The sequence below is a fragment of the Myripristis murdjan genome, chromosome 23 (genome assembly GCF_902150065.1).
Source record: "Myripristis murdjan chromosome 23, fMyrMur1.1, whole genome shotgun sequence".
NCBI lineage: Eukaryota > Metazoa > Chordata > Actinopteri > Holocentriformes > Holocentridae > Myripristis > Myripristis murdjan.
Window position 1 is genome coordinate 8,455,159 of NC_044002.1, and position 21,645 is coordinate 8,476,803.

At 45.7% G+C, this 21,645-nt stretch overlaps 2 protein-coding genes across 8 annotated transcripts in view; one reads left to right on the plus strand and one right to left on the minus strand.

Annotated features, from left to right (window-relative positions):
• kmt2e (lysine (K)-specific methyltransferase 2E) overlaps positions 1-18,146 on the plus strand; it is a 31,317-nt gene extending 13,171 nt beyond the window's left edge. The window contains exons 3-25 of one of the 7 annotated variants that reach the window (XM_030045840.1): positions 1,586-1,700; positions 2,166-2,395; positions 2,682-2,821; positions 3,530-3,711; positions 3,834-3,872; positions 3,985-4,185; positions 4,386-4,516; positions 4,678-4,795; positions 4,954-5,063; positions 5,170-5,422; positions 6,669-6,767; positions 8,434-8,505; positions 9,169-9,354; positions 9,797-10,123; positions 11,115-11,417; positions 11,827-11,977; positions 12,157-12,383; positions 12,485-12,541; positions 13,292-13,840; positions 14,586-14,860; positions 15,514-15,593; positions 15,693-15,772; positions 15,903-18,146. In XM_030045840.1, the coding sequence (XP_029901700.1) occupies positions 1,586-1,700; positions 2,166-2,395; positions 2,682-2,821; positions 3,530-3,711; positions 3,834-3,872; positions 3,985-4,185; positions 4,386-4,516; positions 4,678-4,795; positions 4,954-5,063; positions 5,170-5,422; positions 6,669-6,767; positions 8,434-8,505; positions 9,169-9,354; positions 9,797-10,123; positions 11,115-11,417; positions 11,827-11,977; positions 12,157-12,383; positions 12,485-12,541; positions 13,292-13,840; positions 14,586-14,860; positions 15,514-15,593; positions 15,693-15,772; positions 15,903-16,958 (4,981 nt within the window). In that variant the 3' untranslated portion in view covers positions 16,959-18,146. The remainder of the gene's footprint in view (positions 1-1,585; positions 1,701-2,165; positions 2,396-2,681; positions 2,822-3,529; positions 3,712-3,833; positions 3,873-3,984; positions 4,186-4,385; positions 4,517-4,677; positions 4,796-4,953; positions 5,064-5,169; positions 5,423-6,668; positions 6,768-8,433; positions 8,506-9,168; positions 9,355-9,796; positions 10,124-11,114; positions 11,418-11,826; positions 11,978-12,156; positions 12,384-12,484; positions 12,542-13,291; positions 13,841-14,585; positions 14,861-15,513; positions 15,594-15,692; positions 15,773-15,902) is intronic. The other 6 variants (XM_030045841.1, XM_030045842.1, XM_030045843.1 and 3 more) reach the window with 6 other exon arrangements.
• Positions 18,147-20,194: 2,048 nt separating this feature from the next.
• Positions 20,195-21,645, minus strand: part of lhfpl3 (LHFPL tetraspan subfamily member 3) — a 29,507-nt gene continuing 28,056 nt past the window's right edge. The window contains exon 4 of the mRNA XM_030046016.1: positions 20,195-21,100. The gene's annotated coding sequence lies outside the window, so the exon portion shown is untranslated. The remainder of the gene's footprint in view (positions 21,101-21,645) is intronic.

The window sequence follows — 21,645 nt, forward strand, 5'->3', positions numbered from 1 at the left end:
TAGCTTTGAAATTCTTCTGTCTTTTGAGTGAGACCCTTGGTTTAGAGAAGTTTGTCTTTGTAGCAGTTAATCTGTTCTACACACCTTCCCCTGGGCCCGCCTCCAAACCATGCATACACTTACGTTTTCACTTTGACAGTGAATACTTGAGCGGCAATAGACACAGGAAATGTTGCACAGTGCTCTTAGAGCATGCAACAAGAGCAGTAGGGCTGAGAAGGGCTGTCACAGGTACTGTATCACCACTTTACCTTGGGACGCAATTTAAGCGGGGGAGAGTTATGGAGGAGAATGAGGGAAGGAAGGAAGGAAGGAAAAGGAGGGACAGAATGAGAATTGTTTGTGCTTGTATTTAACGTGCCGCCCTCTTTAATACTCGATCCAACAACCTGATTATTTTCCATATCTGTTATGGAGTCACAGTGTTGCATAGTCAAATGCCGTCCCTAGGGTCTTTTGTACACATTTCACTCAGTTTTTTGAGTGGCTGTCCAGGGCGCTTATCGAGCTCTTTCTCTTCATGTATTTTTCCTTGTTCACGGAGAGTTTTTGGCAGAGGTATTGAGCCCTCATGGAGATTTGAGTTGGCCGTGTGTGTATGTTAGTGTTAGAGAGAGGAAAATGGGAAGTAAGCGTGTTGTCAGTCACACATGCACTCCCTGAGGGTTTCTCTGTCTTTCTGACCTTGGAGCAGTTTTATGAGCAAGGCATAATGAGAAAGGAACAATTAAGTCATGTTGTCACTTGACTGAACTTTAGACGTGTGGATATCTGATTATCTCATATCAGTTATTATTGCTGCAACTTACCTCAATATCAGCTCACTCCCTCTTAGAAGCACCTTGCTTTTTCTGTAGTACCCAGTCATTCCTTAATAGCTTTCTTCCCTTCTCTTCACTTTCTTTTTCCTTCTTTTTTATTCTGTAATGCCTCAGAATCCTGCTGTTGGTTTGTGCCAGTGCCACTTACCTCTTCCTCTACAGTCACCCCACACCTCCACTGAAGAATAGATTAATCATGTCACAATAAGGGTGGGTTGGTCTCAAATAGCCAAACAGGCTCTGTCCTCCACTGCACTGTCGCCTGAGGAAAGTGGATTTACCGGTTTGGTGTGAATTAGCTCACAGAAATGATTTCCTTCTTGTAGTTTAGTGTGTGAGCGGGAAAGAGAATCAGAGTACGTCTTTGAGTCAGTGCCTGCCTTCTAGATGCGGGGCTCAGAGGTAATACCAGCATTTATAGTGGAGTGGGTTAGGCCTCTTCATTCTGTTATTTGTGTAGCTCTCAGGCATGAGCAGTCCAGCTAAGGTGATATGACAGCAGGCAGGGCGTTGTTGGATGTGCGAAGGCCTTTGACTGCCCCTGGCCCCTAACAGTCTGACTCTCATAGTTGTAGCACGCATAAATACTCATCCTCCTGCCACTCTCACTCTGTGTCACCAACAGTAGCCTGCAAAGCAGTCTGACGCACATACACTTTTCACTCTGTTAGAGGGGAAAGATCCATTCGGTTTTCCTCAGTTTTATCTTGTAAGTAAAATCCCTTCATTTTAACTGTGAGCTCTTTGTTTGTGTTGCTGCCCAGCAGACCAGAATCGGTGGAGGCCAGTCCTGTGGTGGTGGAAAAGTCCAGCTACCCACATCAGATCTACAGCAGTAGCTCCCACCACTCCCACAGTTACATTGGCCTGCCTTACGCTGTGAGTACACACAAACACACACTCGGCTGCATCTCACCCTCTTATACATGACCTACATACCTTGAGCCCTCCTTTCTTGTTAATCATCAGCCAAGTCAGCTACTGGCTAACTCCCATTTTGGCTGAAGTAGAACACTGAACTGTAACAGACTGGCTTTCTCAATCCTCCTGTCTATACAGGAAGTTTTATTTCATCCTCTATTTCTACTTGGTTTGAATGCTGGAGCTTGTGAAGTCATTAGTTATCATCACCTAAACTCTTATTGATTGGTGCATTAACCATATAGGTTACTTCACTTAAAAAAAATATTTAGGGCTTTGTTCTTGTTGTTGTTTTAGTCACAATTTCATTTTTTTTTTTTTTTTACTCAATGTGACCAGACTGCTTTCTGATGTTTATCAGTACAGTAAGCCATTACTTAGATGCAGCACATGACCCTTATCCTCTTGTCTTTTTTTCATCAGGACCATAACTATGGGGCACGGCCCCCACCCACGCCACCGGCGTCCCCTCCGCCCTCCATGCTGATCCGACCAGGCGAGGGAGGGCTGTTTGTTCCAGGGGGGCAGGACGAGGCGTCCAGGGGCACCACACTCAGCACCTCAGAGGACGGCAGCTACGGGGCCGACATCACCCGCTGCATCTGTGGCTTCACCCACGATGACGGCTACATGATCTGCTGCGACAAGTGCAGGTAAAGGGCACGGCACTGATTGGTCGGCACAAGTAGTTGTACACCTTGTCTAGTGCAGACTGCTGCATCTTCTCATGTTTTTGTGTTGCTGTACAAACCATAAACAGCTGCTTCTGTTATTTGGACTTCATTCTTCCTTCGTATCCCATTTAATAAATTTGTCAGTGACCGCTTGTCCGTCCAGGGCCCAAACTCGTTAAGATTAAAGATGAAATCAACTCACTCCTCAGTGACTGAATAGTTCATCAAAACCTCACTTTGTTATGCTGTTTTGTCTGTTGTTCAGTGCTTGGCAGCATATAGACTGCATGGGTATCGACAGGCAGAACATTCCTGAGACCTACCTGTGTGAGCGCTGCCAACCACGGCACCTGGACAGAGAGAGGGCCATCTTGCTGCAGACTAGAAAGAGAGAATGTTTGTCTGGTAAGCAAGACGTCATGATGGATATACAGGTCTTAATTTCAAACATCATTTTAGACTCAACTAGTCTTTTTTGATGGTAAAATGGTAAAATCTTGAGACCTCATTGTTGCTGTTCTGCCACATCCTGCCTGCTATAAAGAGCTGCATGATCTGTTCAGTGTAAGATATTACCTAGAGTTTCTGTCCATGACCATAGATAGATCTCTCAGTTCTGCTTTTACTGGCTTCCTTGCCGCAGTAAATGGCCAGCTTGTTAGTGAACACACCAGGATTTAGGCTGTGTCAGGCCACAGCCTCCTCCCCCTGCAGGCCAAGCCAGGTCTGTTTCAGCCTTGTCCTGTAATACACTGACACCTGCTGGACGACTAACAAACTGTCAGTTCCTAATCTTTGCACAAGCCACAAAGACATAATATAGAGGAAATGGTGTGGGAACGTCATTCATAAAGGTTTTTGTTTCAGCTTGTGGTTCTTTGATGCTTATGCACCTCCAAGACAAGTCATGGTTTAATGCCAAAGTAATTAACCTTTTAGGACAGTCAAATATCTTATCTTGCCGTATCTTCTCTTATCATAAATTGACAAACTTTGATTCTGCCTACAGCAATTATAGTTTTCATTGTAGCTTTGCATATGAGACACTTGGTAATAATTTGTTACTTCAGTGCTCTCTTATAGAAACTAATATGTATTTGTTTATTTATCCAGACGGGGACACCAGTGCCACAGAGAGTGGAGATGAGGTGCCGCTAGAGCTCTACTCTGCCTTCCAACACACGCCCACCACTATCACCCTGACTACTGGGCGCCTTGGCAATAAGCAGGCTGACAAAAAACGCAAGAGGAGTGGTGAAAAAGAGCCTCCAGCAGCCTCCGCCCGAGCTAAGAAGGTCTACTTGGATTTGTGTTAATTTATAATAGAACTAGTCAAAGCACACTATGCATTATATGCTGGAATATTGAAATTGTTATTAAAGAGTCTGGTTTTTTTTTTTTTTTACATATCTAACAGGCCTTCCGAGAGGGTTCCAGAAAATCCTCCAGAGTAAAGGTAAAGTCACAGACGTGTCAGGCACAACCACAATTTAAGTCCTTAACTAGTCCATGATTTCAACTTTATCCACACCTAACCATTCCACTATTCCTTCTTTTTGCCTTCTCAGGGTGCAGCTCCAGAGCAGGAGCCGACAGAGCACCCATCTCTGTGGGAGAACAAGATCAAGACGTGGATGGAGCGCTATGAGGAGGCCAGTAGCAATCAGTACAGTGAGGACGTCCAGGTGCTGCTGCGTGTCAAAGAGCAAGGTGACGGAAAGAGTCTGGCTTACAACACGCATCCAGCATCCTTCAAGCCACCTGTGGAGGTAAAGCACACATGTAACCCCTTGTACACACATAGTCATGCAAACATGGAAAACACACCCACCCTGAAATTACCCACTTAATACACAAACACATTCATATACTCAAACACACAGCCAGCCTAGAGCACAAGCTCCCTCTTAAGATTTGCTCAGTGCCTGTCCTGGGTGTTTACTGTTGTCTTGCTGCGTGTCCTCTCCAGAGTCAGGTCCAGAAAAATAAGAAGATCCTGAAGGCAGTGAGAGACCTGGCTCCCGACTCCCTCATTATAGAGTACAGGGGCAAGTTCATGCTCCGGCAGCAGTTTGAGGCCAACGGATACTTCTTCAAGAGGTCAGGACACTTCAGCAGTCCACAAAATTCCCCTTTGATATGGTTCTTGATGTGTTCGGGTCTATAATCTGAGTGTGGTCATTTACTTTGTGGTCATTTTTGGTGAATTTTAACACCTCTGTTTAATACTTTGTATTTCCCTTTTGTGTTTTGCTTTTTAGACCGTACCCATTTGTATTGTTTTACTCTAAGTTTGATGGGCTGGAGATGTGTGTGGATGCTCGCAGTTTTGGCAATGAGGCACGCTTCATCCGACGTTCCTGCACCCCCAACTCTGAAGTAAGCACCCAGCTCAGAAAACTGGAATGGATGATTCTATGTTGTTCATCCCTTGTTGTTAATCCAGCTCATTATAGGCCTTGTACAGTTAACACTGTCCACACACCCCTCTATTCACCTACCCTGTTTTAACTTATGTTTTGCTCCATCTCCTTCAGGTGCGGCATGTCATTGAGGATGGTATGCTGCATTTGTACATTTACTCATTGAGGCCTATCACCAAGGGCACAGAGATCACCATTGGCTTTGATTTTGACTATGGCAGCTGGTGAGTAAAGTCAGCAGGCAGAATGCAGAACTTTATTAGCAGAGCAACTTCATTTCAACATCGAACTTGACTTGGTCTCATTTTGTCTTTCTTGTATTTACTGCAGTAAATACAAGGTAGACTGTGCCTGTGTGAAGGGGAACCAGGAGTGCCCAGTCCTGAAGCACAACCTGGAGCCCATAGAAAACCTTGGTTCAGGAAGTCGGCGCAGAGGGAGCCGCAAGGACAAGGAGACCGCTCGGGATGACCAGGGCCAGAACCAGAATTTGGGCTTGGATGGCGAGGGGAAGGGCAAGAGCATAGGCGACAGCAAGCAGAGGAAACTCTCACCGCTCCGCCTCTCCATTTCAAACAACCAGGCAAGAATACATCATCTACCTGCTGTCCACACCGAACTAAATGCATCCAGTCTCACCCTCTTTGCCGCTATACCAGTCACTTGTTACCCATTTAGACTTTGTTTTCTATTGTAACATATTTTTCCTTAATATACATTTACCTAAAGCGTATGGTGCTATGCATGTCATTTTTGTTTGTTTGATCTTGGTGAAGTGTCTTTCCTCTGCATGTGTTTTCCATTATTAGACACCTTATTTTACTGTACGTCCCTTTAAGTTCCCTCTTTTCCCCGGCCAACAGCCCTTTTATGCATCCACCATTGTTTCCCCCATTTTTTTTTTTTTAACATCTTAGCATACTGCCATTTTCCCCTTTACATGAGACAGTGATGTGTCACTTGTCTGGCAGTGGGACTGTGTTGCACTGTATTCCTCTCCTGTGGAGAGGTATTATGTTTAGCAATATCAGGGACTGGCCTCTTGAGGATGGGAAAATCTCAGTAGAATTTTTTAGGTTTTTTTTAGTTTTTTTTTGTCCTCTATTCCGGAAATGCCACTTTCAGTTTGACATGGCCAAGTCACAATTTTTAAATTATAACTTGGGATCAAAATCAGAATTTGTCTTTTTGAAAGCAGAAATCATGTTGAGGCCACATTTTATTTAATTTAATTTTTGATTTAATTTGTACATGAATAAATCGGCAAATCCTTTTTGGCCATGTTGAAGTCAGGCCAGAATGACAGTTCTCTCTATCTGACAGCTTCAGCCAGACATCCAGTTGCTTTATGGAGTCAGTAGCTGGTGGCATGGCTACAATGAGGAATGGTCAGGTGAGGTGTTCTGACAGAGAACATAAAAGTGGAAGGCATTACTATTACAAACATATGTTCTCTCATAATGCACGGCGCATAGTATGTCAGCTGTACACAGGATTAATTGTGCTAGAGGGTGCTTGGAAAGCTCAGGATACCCTTAAAGTGGACCAGTTACCACAAGCGAGTTCCCTTAAAACTTTTGGAACACTAGGGCACTGTATGACCAGAGTCTCTGAGCAGGTGTGTTTTTGTGCACAGACCGACCACTAAATTACCCAAACAATGCTCAGTATAATTACTTTCCCCTATCCTTCAAATTACTCCCCCTGCCCCACCTTCTCTCCCCTACCTCCCTCCTCCTCCACTCCTACCTATCTCCCTCTAGTCTGTAACCAGACTGAATTATCAGCCATGATAAAGCGCCATCCCGCCCTCTCCCCTCCTCTTACAGGATCCTGAGTTATATGAGGATCTAGAAGACAAAACCTCCGTTAGCAATGAAGTAGAGATGGAGTCAGAGGAGCAGATTGCAGAGAGGAGGAGGAAGATGGTAAGTGTCCCAAGCTAGGGGCTACAGCTTTTTTCCGCCATGCAGCCACCCAGCAGAAATACCCAAAACAAAACTAAAGCTCTCCCCTGTTGCTCTGGGTGTGGACTCAACATTTGTCTGCTAAGGGGGCTATGGCTTAGACAGGTGCAGCTGTCTTCTTTTTCTCTTTCATGAAACAACCGTCCACTCCATAACTCACCCCTTGCTAGCACTCCCACTGCTGTTAATGCACCTATTGCTGTTTGCTCAGTCCTACTTCTGTGTTTTTTCCCTTTCTCTCTCACTCATTCTGGCCTCCCTGTTCTTTCAGAGGTAGTCTTTTTCTCTGTTTCGGCTCTCGCAGTGCAGAGGCCAGGTGTTTGTGTATCATTATTCTGTCTTTTTTATATCTCAATTATTTGCCTTGTTCTTTCCGCCCAAACATCATATGACACATAAATTGTCTCCCGAGCCATGGGCCCTCTTTACAGCACGATCTCTTGTCAAGGGGAGCGAAACCAGTGGATTTGGCCTTGTGCATCCTGTGACTATACCCAGTGTGTATTATATTTTGAGTATAGCTCTCACCTTCAATACAGCCAGGAGTTTGAAACAGCCAATTACTGTTTCGACCTCTCTCTCCACTCTGCTCTTTGTCCCCCTTCCAAACAGCCCTATGTCCCTGAGAGATGGGATCGCACACATGGGCTGCCACGCTACACACTGACATGCACACATACACACACTCTGGAAATTACCCTGCAGTCAGCTCCATTTCACACGGTGGACCCAAGGCGTAAAGTGCTGACTCATCTTTGGCCAACGTACAGTTCTACTAATGAGCCAGGGATGGATGGATGAAGGGAGGGAAAGAGGACGGGCTGCAGAGGGTTTGTTGCCAGGGTCATATTGACTCGAGGCTTCTATGGACTGTGGCCCAGGAGAAACCCCTACTGCTTAAGAAAGACATGTGCATGCACACACTGATCTCAAATGTTTGTGTGTCTGCGTGTGTGAGAGGCTGCATGTGCGTGTAAATCTAACCATGCTACAGTGAGGTGCAGGGGCGATAACATGGTGAAGGTGTGTGTGTGTGTTAGGTATGTCTTACGCAAATAAAAGCCTCTGTTGGTTGGAAAAGGTGATCCTGCCATGGTGTGTAATGTTCCCCTAACTGAATGCATCCCTTTGCAGTTTGCACTGTTCAGTGGGCTTAACATTTGCTTGGTGGTTGGTGCTTGGTGCTTGGATGAGATATTTATTGTTGGAGCAATATAACTTCAGTGGATGTGGGATTACCATAAGGGTGGAAACCCTTGCAATGGTTTGGCAGATGTTAATGGCGAAGAACAGCAGCCATTATTTAAAAAGTGCCCTCGACACTCTGTAGATGTCATTAGGAATTACCTTCACTTGACGGTGAGCAAAGTGTTGCTGTGTTGCGTTCTTGTCTCGTAGTGCATCGTTAGGTATTAAATATTAAGTATCATCAGGTAGTAACATTGTTGCCAGGTTCAGTCCTGTGCACTAGGACATAGCTATGTCAGCACCTATGGTACCTGACACAGGCCTCCTCTTTAGCACCAGAAGTTTAGGCAGGCCCCTGTCCAGACCAGTCCAGTTGTTGTGCATCCATGTGAAGGAGGTGACTCATCTAAACTGGGCTGTTTCTTTATTGAACATTCAGGCCAACCCAGTGGAGCAGTCCCATCTGCCTGTCGGGGGGGCCTCCAGCTGGAAGGGACTGAGACACAAGGAGGTAAACTTGACCCCGTACATAGCCAACCCCACTCCATCCACCTACCAGTTTCCCTACATGCCCCCCCCCCCACCTCCTAGAGGCCCCACTGACTTACAAGCGTACTAACTGTCTCCTCTTAGAGACCCATGTCTTCAGCCTGACCACCGCAGCAACAGGTGTTGTCTCAATTTCTGTTGTGGTGCGAGTATGTCAGAGGGGTATTCTGAATGAAGGTCGTGCTCTGTTTTGGTGGGGGTAGCCATAGCTTTTAAGGAAGGAGCTTTGGAAAATTGTCTTTGTGGCACAAACACACATACGCACACACACACAGTCATGTTAGACGTGCTATACACTACAACCCTCTGGTTTGGCACGGTATGTATCCCAGCCACCTTTTGACCTATCCTCACAACATTTCTCCATTTCTCGTTTCTCTTTTTTCCCTCCTTTTTTGTGTGTCTCAGCACGGAAATGATGGGTGTTTTTTCTGTTTATCTCTGCACCATTTTTATCCTGCCAGCTATACCGGCTTTTCTTTCCCTTTTTTTGTGTAACGCGCATTAACCGGTTGCATCCCTGTCTCTGGGCTCCCATCGAAGAGTAGTGCTCAATGCACTAATAGTTCTGCTCCATTCTCTCCACCTTCACCCCCAAACCCCAACCCCACTGCTAACTCTGCAGACACGAGAGGAGCGAAAGATGGAGGCCATTCTGCAAGCCTTTGCCCGGATGGAGAAGAGGGAGAAACGCAGGGAGCAGGCCCTGGAGAGAATTGGTAGCAACAAGACAGAGGTTGGGGGCCGCAGTGACATTAAGGAGGAACCTCCAGCCACACCAGAAACGGCAGATTCCCCAGCTGTTGTGCAGGTGGGAGTGCGGAAAATGATAATTAACAAACCAAAATCTCTTACTGCAGATAGTGACATAAATGGGTGCGTTGAGCAGTGTTCCAGTTTTGACTGGGTTATAACATCTAATTGTCACGCTTGTGAAATCTGGGGTGAGGGCAAGGATTCCTGACAGCTATCTATTGCATGCTGTGTTTTAAACACCACTGATAAAATTTTGATGAAACGTCAGAGAAGGATCCATCTCACTACAGTATTCTAGCATTTTCAAAATTACTTTGATTAAAGGGTACATTGCCGTTACAGGTCAAAACACTGCATGTCTCAGAGGGGGACTGGCAAGACGTGTACTTTTGTTTTAATAAATGTAATGATAAATGCATTGACACCCTGATTCCTGAACATGGTAACAAGTCCTTGTCATTAACTGTATTGTAATAACACCATTGCTTCTCTCTTAGCCACTGTTGGAGGTGAAAGAGGAGCCAGGACTGAAACCAGCAAAGGTCAAAGGCTCACGGAATAGGAAAAGCTTTTCCAGGAACCGCACGCACATAGGCCAGCAGCGTCGGCGAGCTCGCACCATCAGTGCTTGTTCTGACTTGCCCCCTGGCTCTCCAGCAGAGTGCATAGAACCTCTGGCCACTGAAGCCCCCGAAGGAGAGCCGCCCAGTGCTCCCGAACCTGAGGCCATTACCTCCCAAGCCCCAGACACCAGCCCTCCACAGAGTAGCTCACCTGCACCTGACCGAAACCGCTCCGGGCACAAGAACTTCAAAACTAAGAAGGTGCAACCACATTACAATTTCTGCCTTGGCGATAGTAATGTCCCTACTATTAACTAAGCAATTTTGTGATTGTCAGACACTTTGCCAGTGTCACATCTTAACAGGAGCATCTTCTACAGTGTTTCCCACAGGAGGCCAACTTTCTTCAGTGGGTTTTGCACAGTATCTCAATTTTTCAATCAGAAGTCTCTCACTATAACACAAGCTAATCACACAAAGTTTGATAAATCAACATTAGTTGACTGTTCTCCTACAAAGATTTGACTCTGATTTACCAACACTAGGCTATTATAAAAGATTAAAGCAAAATTGATCCTGCAGTCCTTAAGTACCCCACCCCCACCCTCGCCCCCGCCCCCCTTCCTTCAGGAAGGTGATGGCAATAGCATATTATTTGATCCTTGCTGCAGAAATGCTTGCCTCACTAATTTGCTGAGGTATACATAAAAATGGCATCTTCCCCTACCCCACTGGGTCCATCATTAGCAGTTCATGCCTGCACAGACAGTCTGACCGGGAGGACCCCCAACTGTGTGAGCAATGCAATTCACTGTATCGTATGTGCAGTGAATTGTGTTCATTGGAGTTTACCATTATGCTTTGAGTGCTTGACAGCATGAAATGCTGTTTTTAATCTACATTGATGGTAAATACAGGTTCAAGCCAATACCTAGTGTATCTTGCAAAAACAGTTTATGCTCTCAAGCACTGAAATATAGTTGGTGAATTACATTGATGATAATTAATTCCACCTATAACAGCACCTCCTCTTACTCAAGTGGTGAGTGCTCCTTATAGCCTGAACAGACATGAACTGAAATAGGCACTTTGAAACATTGACTCTGAAATAATTTAAAACAAATTGTGGTAGTTGCTTGTTTGCTTAGTAGAGTTGCCAAGTTAGGATATTTTGCAAAATGTTTTACAGTCATCAGGCTTTTCCATGTATTCATTCTATCTTCACTAAAGCATCTTCTGGCTCTTTCTGCAGCAGCACTTTGTCAGTGAGTGGGTGGGGGACAAGCAGCAGGAACGAGGGGCAGTGCGAACCCCAGAGCCAGCACCAGAGAGGCCGTTGAGAATCAGCAGTGACCCCGAAGTCCTTGCCACCCAACTTAACGCCCTACCAGGCATGGCCTGCTCGCCACAGGTCTACAGCACGCCCAAACACTATGTTCGCTTCTCCTCCCCTTTCCTGGCAAACCGTAGCCCCACCACCCCTGGGGTCCCCACTGGGCGACGGCGCTCCAGAGAGCTGCCAGAGACGCCGCCTACCACTGGCTCCTGTAAAAAGGTATGTCGTTGTGCTTCAGCAGAATAGAAACACTTAACACTTAATTTTCACAAGACAAGACATGTCAAGTGTAAGTACATTTGGCCAAAGACTTTCTTAGCCCCCCAACACAGCTGTCTACACATACAACATCTTATGGTTTCATCAGGTATGGTTCGGTCAGTCCTTTACATGAGGCCAAATATAGTCTGAAGTAGACACTGTTTTTGATGCAGTATTGGTTGAGATGTTTCCCAGTGTCTCAAAAATTTTTCAGTCTCCTATCATGTCATGCATCACTGCGGAAGAAATGTCACTAATATCAGAAGGGACAGGAGTACTAGGATGTAGCTGCATTGAAGAGCTGTGAGTTTGAATTTGTCATTCAGATGTGTCCATTGTACAGTTAGTAAACCCCTCTTTGTTACAGCGATGGTTGAAGCAGGCTCTGGAGGAGGAGGGCTCTACCAGCCCTGCCAGACGGCCCAGCCTCCTCATGCCTTGTGAGGGCCCTCTAAGCCCCTCCATCAACGGAGACTCTGACAGCCCTCTACCCTACAATGGAAATTGTTCGCTACCAGGTAAGCTAATTAGTACATATCTGTGAGAATTATGCTATAATGATATTATAAAAGTTTAGATCCTTTGCATTTGTATATATGTTTTTTTAGGGCTTTGCCATACTCTGCCCCACTTCACAAGTCACATAGAGTTCATTACACACTGAAGGCACTTAAGCACACTGCTTTTCTTCTTACAGAATTGCCCACGCCTCTGAAAAAGCGGCGGTTGAGCCCTTTAGATGCCTGTATGTCTGAGAGTTCAACACCCTACGGCTCCCCTTGTGCCACGCCAACCAGGGCGGACCAATCAGAAACACCCGCAACACCCTTGTTGCTGGCCACCCCACCACGTCCCCGCACTGAAGAGCCCAGTATGGAGCCCTTACCCAGTACCCCAACACAGACACTTAGTGCCCCACAGGAGGTAAGGCTCACTTTATTGAAATCCCAATGGTGTTCACACTCTAATACTAACATAAAGAAAGAAAGGTGAGAGGATGTTTATATCTGTCCTTGTGTACACAGAGTGAATCCTCAGTAGACAGTTCTCCAGAAGGCGGTTGCAGACCCATTACCCAAGAGGTGAGTGGAAGAGACAGCAAGAGTTACAGTTTTTTAATTGGTCACAGATGCAGCTGTTACTCATCTGTGCCAATATTGTCAGTTGTCAATTCATAATCTTAAAAGATGAATTGACAGCTCAGGCCTTCCTCCTCTTTTCATTTTGTCTTTTGAAAATGGTTGCAGCCAACAGTTGTATGACAGCTCGGAAGCAAGTGTGGGAATAAAGTAATACGTTATTACATAATGGCATAATAGTAACAACATTTTCTCTGATTTTCTTCCCCCAAATAAGGTACAATTTTGATTGCTGTATGACTGTTGTTAAGAAAGTAAAATTACCCCAATTTGCATTCTTGTGTCTGTTTGTGTCTGGCTTGACAGGTAGCTTTAGCATTTGAAAATAAAATTTCATATTGCAGAAGTATATTGGAGTATTTTAAGTATGATATAACAAGATCAGTTCACAGTTATGCCCCTAATGTTTAAGCAACAACCTCTCAACTAATCCTAGCACACAGCTACAGTTTTTTCAGCTTATTTTGGTTTTAGTACAGCAATAGTAACATTAGTTTCAGTTCTTGGCATGCATACAGCGACACTGCTTATGTCCTCTTTAGCTGACAAATCATTAAATTTATACAATAATTCTCAAAATAATCAGTTATCCAAACAGTAATTTTCAAGTAGCCCTAATGTCCGAAAGTAAAATGTATTTCATTCTTTAAAAATGTGCAGTCAATTAATTTTGAGCCCTTTGTCCTTTCCTAGGCTGATCGTCCCCCTTCGCTGCTCTCCTCCCCCTGTGTCAGGGCTGCTAGTTCAGACGCGCTCCCAACAGAGGGCAAGATGTCAGGCCCTGTGAGCCCCCAGCCTCCTGCAGCTGAGTCTGTTGACTGTGGTGGAGAAGACAGGGCTGACAGCGGAGTCGTGGAAGGCTGTAGTGAGGCTTCCTCTGCCTCCGAATCAGCCTCTTCCTCCTACCCTGGCTGGATAAAAAGCCCAGAGAGAGGTCCTGTTGGACCAGCTGGCCTGAACTTTTCTCCAGTGAACTCCAACTTGAAGGATCTCACCCCCTCACACACTCTAGAGCCCCTGGCAGCTCCCTTCAGGCCTGAGGCTCCAGCTGGGGTGGCAGGGAGTAGCACAGCAGGAACAGGGACAGCGGTTGGGTCTTCAGCCCCCTTCAGTGAAGGCCAGGGTCAGCTCTTCTACCCCTGCCCTGAGGAAGGGAGTTCCCTGGGCTTCTCTCGCTCATTGAGTGGGGACAACGCTGTAGAGGGAGGGGGGTCAGCGCAGAACCCCCCACAGAAGAAAAAGGTGAGCCGCAGCACGACTATTTGTTGTAGGCTCTGTGGACTAGGGTATTACTAGGGCATGGTGAGGTAAGGAGATACTTCTCTATGAGGTAAAGGGAGCTGTTACAGCAGCAAATACTTAAGGGAAAAGAAAAATGAAATAAAAGTATTAATAAGAAGAGAAGATGTATGTTTGTTTTTTAAATCTAATGTACAGTTGCACTTATAATAAACTATTGCACACAGTTGTGAAAAAGTATGGATTACTGCACTAATTGGCTAAGCAAAATAGCATCTGTAGAGTTTACTAGGACTAAAAGGTAATCAATGTATAAGTATGTGAAAACTTATTTAAATGTGTGTATGCAGTGCACACACTTATAAACACTATTCCTTACATTATTAATGTACGGATTTACTATTCCTTACATTATAAATATAAGGAATACCAGAACATGAAGAACAATATACAACAATTTAGAAATGCAAAAAATGTTCTTAACAGGACTGCAGAGGGTCATGCAGCATATGTACACAAGTAGATGTGGTTGGCAATCCATGATCAGATCATGATTTAGTCATGTTGACTCATTTTGCTCCAATAGGCAGTGCAGATTAGATGATCTTAAATCAGGATGGAGGGAAATGACTGCATGCCTCTAAGTGCTCTTTTGTGTCCATGACATCTGTCCAAATGCTGCCCTCTGCGGGTTGTACTGTGGATTTGTTTCATTCATAAATGACGTCATGGTACTGCATCTTCCCAGGTGTCCCTGTTAGAGTACAGGAAACGTCAGCGTGAGGCTCGTCGCAGCGGCTCCAAGACAGAGTGCAGCTCTCCAGTTTCCACCGTGCCGCCTTTGACCGTGGAAGCCTTCCCTGTTGCCATAGACACCACCAGTGAACCTCCCCTACCACCTGCTCCCACAGCTCCCAGCAATACCAACACCATCATCACCACCACTGTAAAGGAGCCCCAGACCAGTGAGGAAGCAGACACCCCTGGAGAGAAAGGAGAGAAGGAGGGGGGAGAAGGACAGTGGTACGCATTCTCTGACATACACTGAATTCATATTTCTTTAATAGTGACTATAGCTGTGCACCCTTGTTATGTAATCGATGTGTCATTTGTCTCTAAGCTTTAAAAAGCCTTCTCGTCATCCATATGCAAGTCTCCACTGTCTAACTGATGAGGATTCAGTAGATAAAATCATAGCACTAGCCTGTATCTGTTTTATTTTGTTGTAAGAACACAGTGTTTCCCCTACCACAGGCCCACAACTAAATCTGGGCATTTTGTGCAGAGTATGATAAAATAATTAAAAATGATTGCCGGCCGTTTCATAGCATACTGCATTAGGGCATGTCAAGTGTTGCATCAGCCACGCTCGGGAGATGACATAAGAGATTGAAGTGACTGTCTATACTGGTTCAGCGGGATGTTGCAAGCTTTTCTAAACATAAATCAACCAGCCAATCTTTCTGTGCAGTGTAGAGTTCTCAAAGTCAGGCCGAACCCGCCAAGTCAGTTTGAAAATTTTGTAGCGTAGTATCTGCATGTGTCATTATGGAACATCTTTTTGTGTACTCATATTGTGCCATGTACCGCATAGATATACAGTACTTCATGTACTTATAGTACTTACATGGTCTTATCAGGAATAAGATTGTGACAGTATCAGTGTTTCTTCTCAGGACGTCATCCACCTCCGTGGAACAAGCCAGAGAACGCAGCTATCACAGAGCTCTGCTGCTCAGCAAGGATAAAGAACCAGGTGGGAACAATGACAAGGCCACACAGCCATCGACATGAAAGATCTGTACTCATTTCAGACATTTTAACTCGTTTGTAATATTGTTGGACCTTGTTTCAGATGGAGAGACAGAGGGTGGTGACACACCAGCAGTGAGAGATTGTCCATCTCCAAGTCTTCAGAAGACCCCAACGCATGCAGTAAGACAACAGACAGCCCAGTCTTTTCTTTCATGAACACAGAATGCAAAAACCACATATGTTTCAGCTACTGGTCATCTCAACAAAATGTCAACACTGTGTGACTTGACCCATCTCTCTGCCCCTCCAGCCCTGCTCACCTGGTCCCGCTGGCACCGCTCAGCCGCCCAGTCGGCCAGCCAAGGAGGAAGAAAGTGACGCTCAGCCTCGGACACCCAATCCCACCACCCAGCCGCCAAGCAAGACCACAGGCCCCAAGCCAGCCCCTCTGACCCCGACTAAGCTGCATACCTCCCCTCTCCCCTCCTCCCCGGTCCACTATCCAGGTCCCTCACTCCTCCACTCGCCCAAGCCCCAGCCTCAGGGCTCGCCCTTCCGCAGCCAGAGGACACTATTCTCTGCCCAGCCTCAAACCCAGCCGCAGCCCCAGGCTCAGACTGGCCCGGCCCCTTTCCCCCAGTACAACAGCCAGAGTGCTCCCCCGCCGCCTCCCCCTCCTCCACCAGCACCCACAGCCTCGGCAGCCTACTACCCCAGCCAGAGCGCCTCACCTGCCGGGCCCTTTCCTGCGTTCAAGCCAGCCGTCACGTCCCCCTATCCTCCTGGTTCTCAGCCCTTGATGCAGACTCTTCCCCACAGTGTGCACTACCAGAGCTCAGCTGCCCCGCCTCCTCCCCCACCTCCACCCCCACACCCAATCCCTGGCCCCACCCTGCTACACGTCAACCTGCAGCCTTCTCCCATCCAGCAGCACCAGCTCATGCTGACAGCTGCACCTCCTCCACCTCCTCCCCCGCAGGGCCAAACCCCCCAGCAGCAGCAGCAGCCTCCTGCTGGCAGCACCCTCCTGTCACTCACCCCTCCGCCTCCTCCTCCGCCACCTCCCCCTGCCCCCTCGACCAGCGCCCCCATGCAGCCCCACCACTTTCAGAACTTAGGTGGTTTTCAACCGGCCTTGCTGCACCCTGGTGCGGCCGCGAACCCTTCAGTGCCCCCATCCACCTACCCTCCACCCCACCAGCAGACCGGACTGCCTCCCCCTCCCCCTCCGCCTCCCCAACAGACTCAGCCAGGCCAGGCCCAGGCCCAGCCCTCAGCCTCCCAGATGCCTAGTGGGACTCGTGGAGCCCCTGCGTCCTCGACCCCCTTCCACAGTTCGGGGTACCTGGGCACAGGATGGCACTGACCGCCCTCCCTGGTGGCGCTCCTGGCTGCCTCTACAAACTCAGTGTGAGAGGGGCGTGTAACATAAGCTGTAGATATGTTTTCTATGTACCTGAACACATGGCCAATGGAAAAACAGCTGAACGTGGGATGAAAGGGTACTTTTTAAAAAAGGACCGCAAACTAATCTTCAAAACAGACTTTGTATCAAAATGAAGATGGACGATCCCCCGGTGCTCATAACCCTCTCTCTGGCCTCCTTTTGTTTTTATATATCCTTCCTGTGATGGAGAGGAAAGCTCTCTGTCCTGTGTCTTGTTTGGACTCCTGTTGTAAGGCCCGGCACTTTGTTTATCTATGGACATTCCAGCCTATATCCCCTCCTCTTCCTCCTTTGTCAGTTACTCCTTTCACTTCCTCTTCTTCTCTTGTCTGTTGTCTGCTCTCTACACCATTTATTTGTTTAATCTAGTGGCTCATTATAGCGAAGAGAAAGCTTTTTGTATAGAGAAAAAAAACACAGAATTATTTTTTTTATTCTTCTGTCTAACAACAAATATCTGTGCACCGCTGCAGAGATACAGAAAAGACCCTTCTGGGAGCCTGCTTCACTGCCCCAGGAGGCTGCACACTCTGTGTGTGTCTGTGTGTGTGTGTGTGCGCGCGTGTGTGTGTGAGTGTGAGAGAGAGTGTGTGATAGAGCGTGAAGGAGTATGCCTGCTTGTCTAGTGTGAAAGTCACAGGTGAAAAGTGTGAGAGAAAGTGTCGCAGTGCAATGAGTGCTCGTAGTCTTCTGAGGTAGCTAAAGTGGCCTCGCCCATAGGTAGGACGTTAGCGGTTTATTTTTGAATATCAATGGTTATTTGTAGAAAGTGTAATTTAATGTATAGGTGGTTACTCCAGCTTTCACCAGGAACAGGTTGTAAATATTTGCTTCTTTTCTTTTCTATGCTTGTACAATTCGCTCCCATCCCATTTTGGAATATGGTTGTAAATATGAACGCTCTCTTGGCAAAGCTGAATGTTTCTGTGACAGTAGCATTATTTTTATTTTATTTTTTTCCTCTCTGGACTCTAAAACTTTGTCTTTTTTATTATTTGTGTGTGTGAGTGTATGTTTGTGTGGAGGGGAGAAACTCACAGACACTGCACTGGTTGGCTATTTTCATGGTTCATTATAATAAATCACTGTAATGACAGTTTTATACCACTTGTCGTGTCATGTGTCTCTGTCTGAGTAAATGCTGTGCCGCCGTTTCTGCTGCCAGACATGTTGACAGATGTCCACTCTGCTCTCAGCCTTCATGACAGGAGACGGAAAGCATTCAAGGACGGCAATGAGCTGCTGCTGAGAGGATGAAATATACCTGTGGGGGGAAGCTTGTTCAAGACTTTTCTCTGTCACAGAAAATTTGATGTAAATACACACACCGTTGTTGACTTGGTGGATATTGGTCTTGATCACAGACGGAAAACTGGTTTGTAGCAGGGACAAATAATGGGATTCAGCACGGTAAATGAGGTGACAGTGAGGTTTTCAACATGATGCAACTGATCTGTGCTTTTTTAAATTTCTTCTAGTAACTAGAAACATTTAATGTCAAACGTGGAAAATCGAGATAGAGTGTCATTCACTTTGTCTAGTAATTACATTTATATGGCACTTGTACAACAAAATAATGCATTTTTAATTCCATCTACCATAGACTATTTGTCAAGCGATGGCCTTGCACATCTCTCCCTTCAATCCAGGAGGCTGTTGGGACATCAAAGCTGCCACTTCCAGCGTCAGTGAGTCTCCTTTGTCATTGTGAGGGCAATCCTGTTCTTGGTAAGTTTCACTCAAGGGAACGCGTAAGCATCGCAGCTACAATATCTGCAGTGTATTGGGTGGACTTGTTCTTTCTGGCTTCCCCCTTACTGTTAGAAAGTCATTTTCCCAAAGTCATGCACAAAATTTGCATTTGACTTTAAACGCTATTTTGTCATAAAGTTCCTTTGTAAGCTATAGAAACTAAGTTGAAAAAGGGGGTTTAAGTGTCGGGCTGTGCCTGCTGGTAGATTAGGAGCGCCTTGCACTGTCAGCACTTTAAGTTGTAAGACACTTGTGTCAACAGAATTTCAAAAGCACTCAAATATAAGGAATCGAACACTGCTGCTTTGTAAAGAAAAAGAAAAGAGAGGAAAACAGGGACATCTGCACTTCATCTTCAATCTGAAACCTGACGACTTAATGCCTAGATGCCCTTGATGCCAGACAGTTTTACTTTTAGTCAAGTTAATATTAGATATAATCCCAAAATGTGTCTCTTTGCTTTGGCTTGGATTTAATTCATTAATTTTAGCCATTAAAACATTAACAATTTTACAGAAATTCTCCAGGAATGTTTTTATTGATGTAATGACAGATTTACAAGATACATATATATATAGGAAAGTGTTTCATGTGTTTCCTGTGATTCCATATCATTACTGGCCCATCTGGACACACACACACACACACACAGAAAAAGGGTTCAGCATGTCTGCCAGTGCCTGGTGTTTGAATTGGAAAGAGAAAACCTATTAATCTGGACCCTTTATGATCAGAAAACGGTCTTGCTGATGGGCCAGGAAAAGTAGATTGTGTCTGATCCTTTCTGAGCGATCATCTTGAGCTTGAGCTTGGCGGGACGTGGCGACAGCTAAAGGAACAGAGTGACGTCAGAGGAGGCACGTTCACAAGGAGAACTCGTACGAAGCTCTTTTACAGCCGTGTGGCAGTGGAAACATTTATTTGATAGAGGGTTGCAGCTTTTTAATCACACATTTCACATTTCACTCGTTCTACAACTCTTCTCCATGGCAATAAATCGGAATTGTAGTGGGCAGATAAGGACGTCCAGTAAAGAGCCGTGGTATATGCCAAGGTTGTCCCACCGCTCCATCATGTTTCTAGATAAGAGACGATGAGGAATGACAGGAAACAAAGAGATACAACAGTTACCGATGTTTCAAACCCGTCCGGTCACAGGCTGCACCCCCCCCGGCCGGCCTAGCCACTTTTCAAACGCCTTTTCACTATTCCACAATACTGTCAGATTACAAAGTATGGCACACACTAATAATGGACCGATAACTTGAAAACACTGCATCATCAATTGTGTACATTTTCAAAGTCAAGACAAAGTACAGGGACATACTTAACATGTAGCTATACACAGAATATAGATTTGATACATCTGACATATTCTCCTACTCTGTGCACTTCAAATTTTCTTTTTTTGTGTGTGTGCAGATTTCTCACTAGAAAAACCTAATCTCTATCTTCTGACTCTATCACATCAAACATTTGTTAATAATTACATACATTCATCTTCTCGTGTTAGTTCATCCCAGTGGGTTCACTGCCAATACTGAGTCTATATCCGGTTTGTTGGTTCAGTGGGATCAAATGCACTTTTACTTTTGTAAAGCTTGTTTTTTTTTTTTTTCCCTTTTAATTAACCTTCGCCTCTACCTTCTGAATGAAAGGTCAAACAAACCCGAGTCCAGACAGGATCCAGCGCACAAAGTTATTTTTCGGTGTTATGGTATACTACACTGTTGACAACTTGATAACAAAGAGAAGACTTGACAGCTTTGACCTTAAGTCTTTCGAGTCCTTGTTGTGTCGGTCAAAGTGCGGTTAATTTGTTCTGATTTAATTCGATCTGATTGGCCCTCCCTCCATGGCATTAATCCAACAAGAGTCCCAGAGCTGAATTACTACGGGAGGAGTCGTGTGATTTTGTAACAACGGCCTGGGCCAGACTTTCCACCGCATTTCCAGCTGAGCCTGTGAGCTGTCATGTAGAGACAGTCTGAACTGTACGAGGCTTGAGATGGTGCAGTGAAACTGGATCTGAAAGATGTGTGTTTTGTTGCAGCTGTGAAGAATAGGTCCAGCAAAAAAAAAAAAAAAACTAAAACAAAGAGTCTGGGATGAGCGAGGAGGCTATTTTACAGCGAGTCTGTTCAGAGAGGGCGAGTGCAGCCTCGTCTCCACCGAGGCTCGGTTCCCTCCGCACCTCCTCATCTTTGATCTGTTCCTTCTCCAAAGCGTCAGCGCTGCATCCCAGCCGCAGGTTGGACCAGCAGTGGGAGGCCGGATCCTGAAGTAACGTCACGTCTGGGCAGCGAGACCTGCAAGGCACCATGGGAAGTAAGTGCAGAAGCTGCTGCAATTAATGCAGTGTGCAGCCAAAAGGAACGAATAAAGAGCAACCATTCCCTACAATAGTGCTTCTCAAATCGGGGTCCGTGGACCTCAGGGGTTCCTCGAGAGACTTCAACAGGGTCCTCAGTAAAATGACAGATATTTAAATGCCACGATAATCCGTTATATTATAATCTCACCACTTCTATGTCAGTGTTCAAGATTCACAATTTAATACTTAACACAAACCAAAATATCTTTTCAAATCAGGGCAGCTACAGTGCAAGATCACTTCAAACGGGGGTCTGCTGCTTCGTGAAAATATACTTGGGGGTCCAGAACTAGAAATAGTCTGAGAGCCCCCGCCTGGCCTACAATCATATGAAAACAATTCAACAAAAAATCATTAGTTAGCAGTAATAGCATGCAGGGGCGCCGTATATGGGAGGAAAGTTAGGACAATTCCAAGGGCCCTTGCCTGACAGGGGCCCCAAATAATAGGTAAAAACTAATATAAAATTATTAAACCATC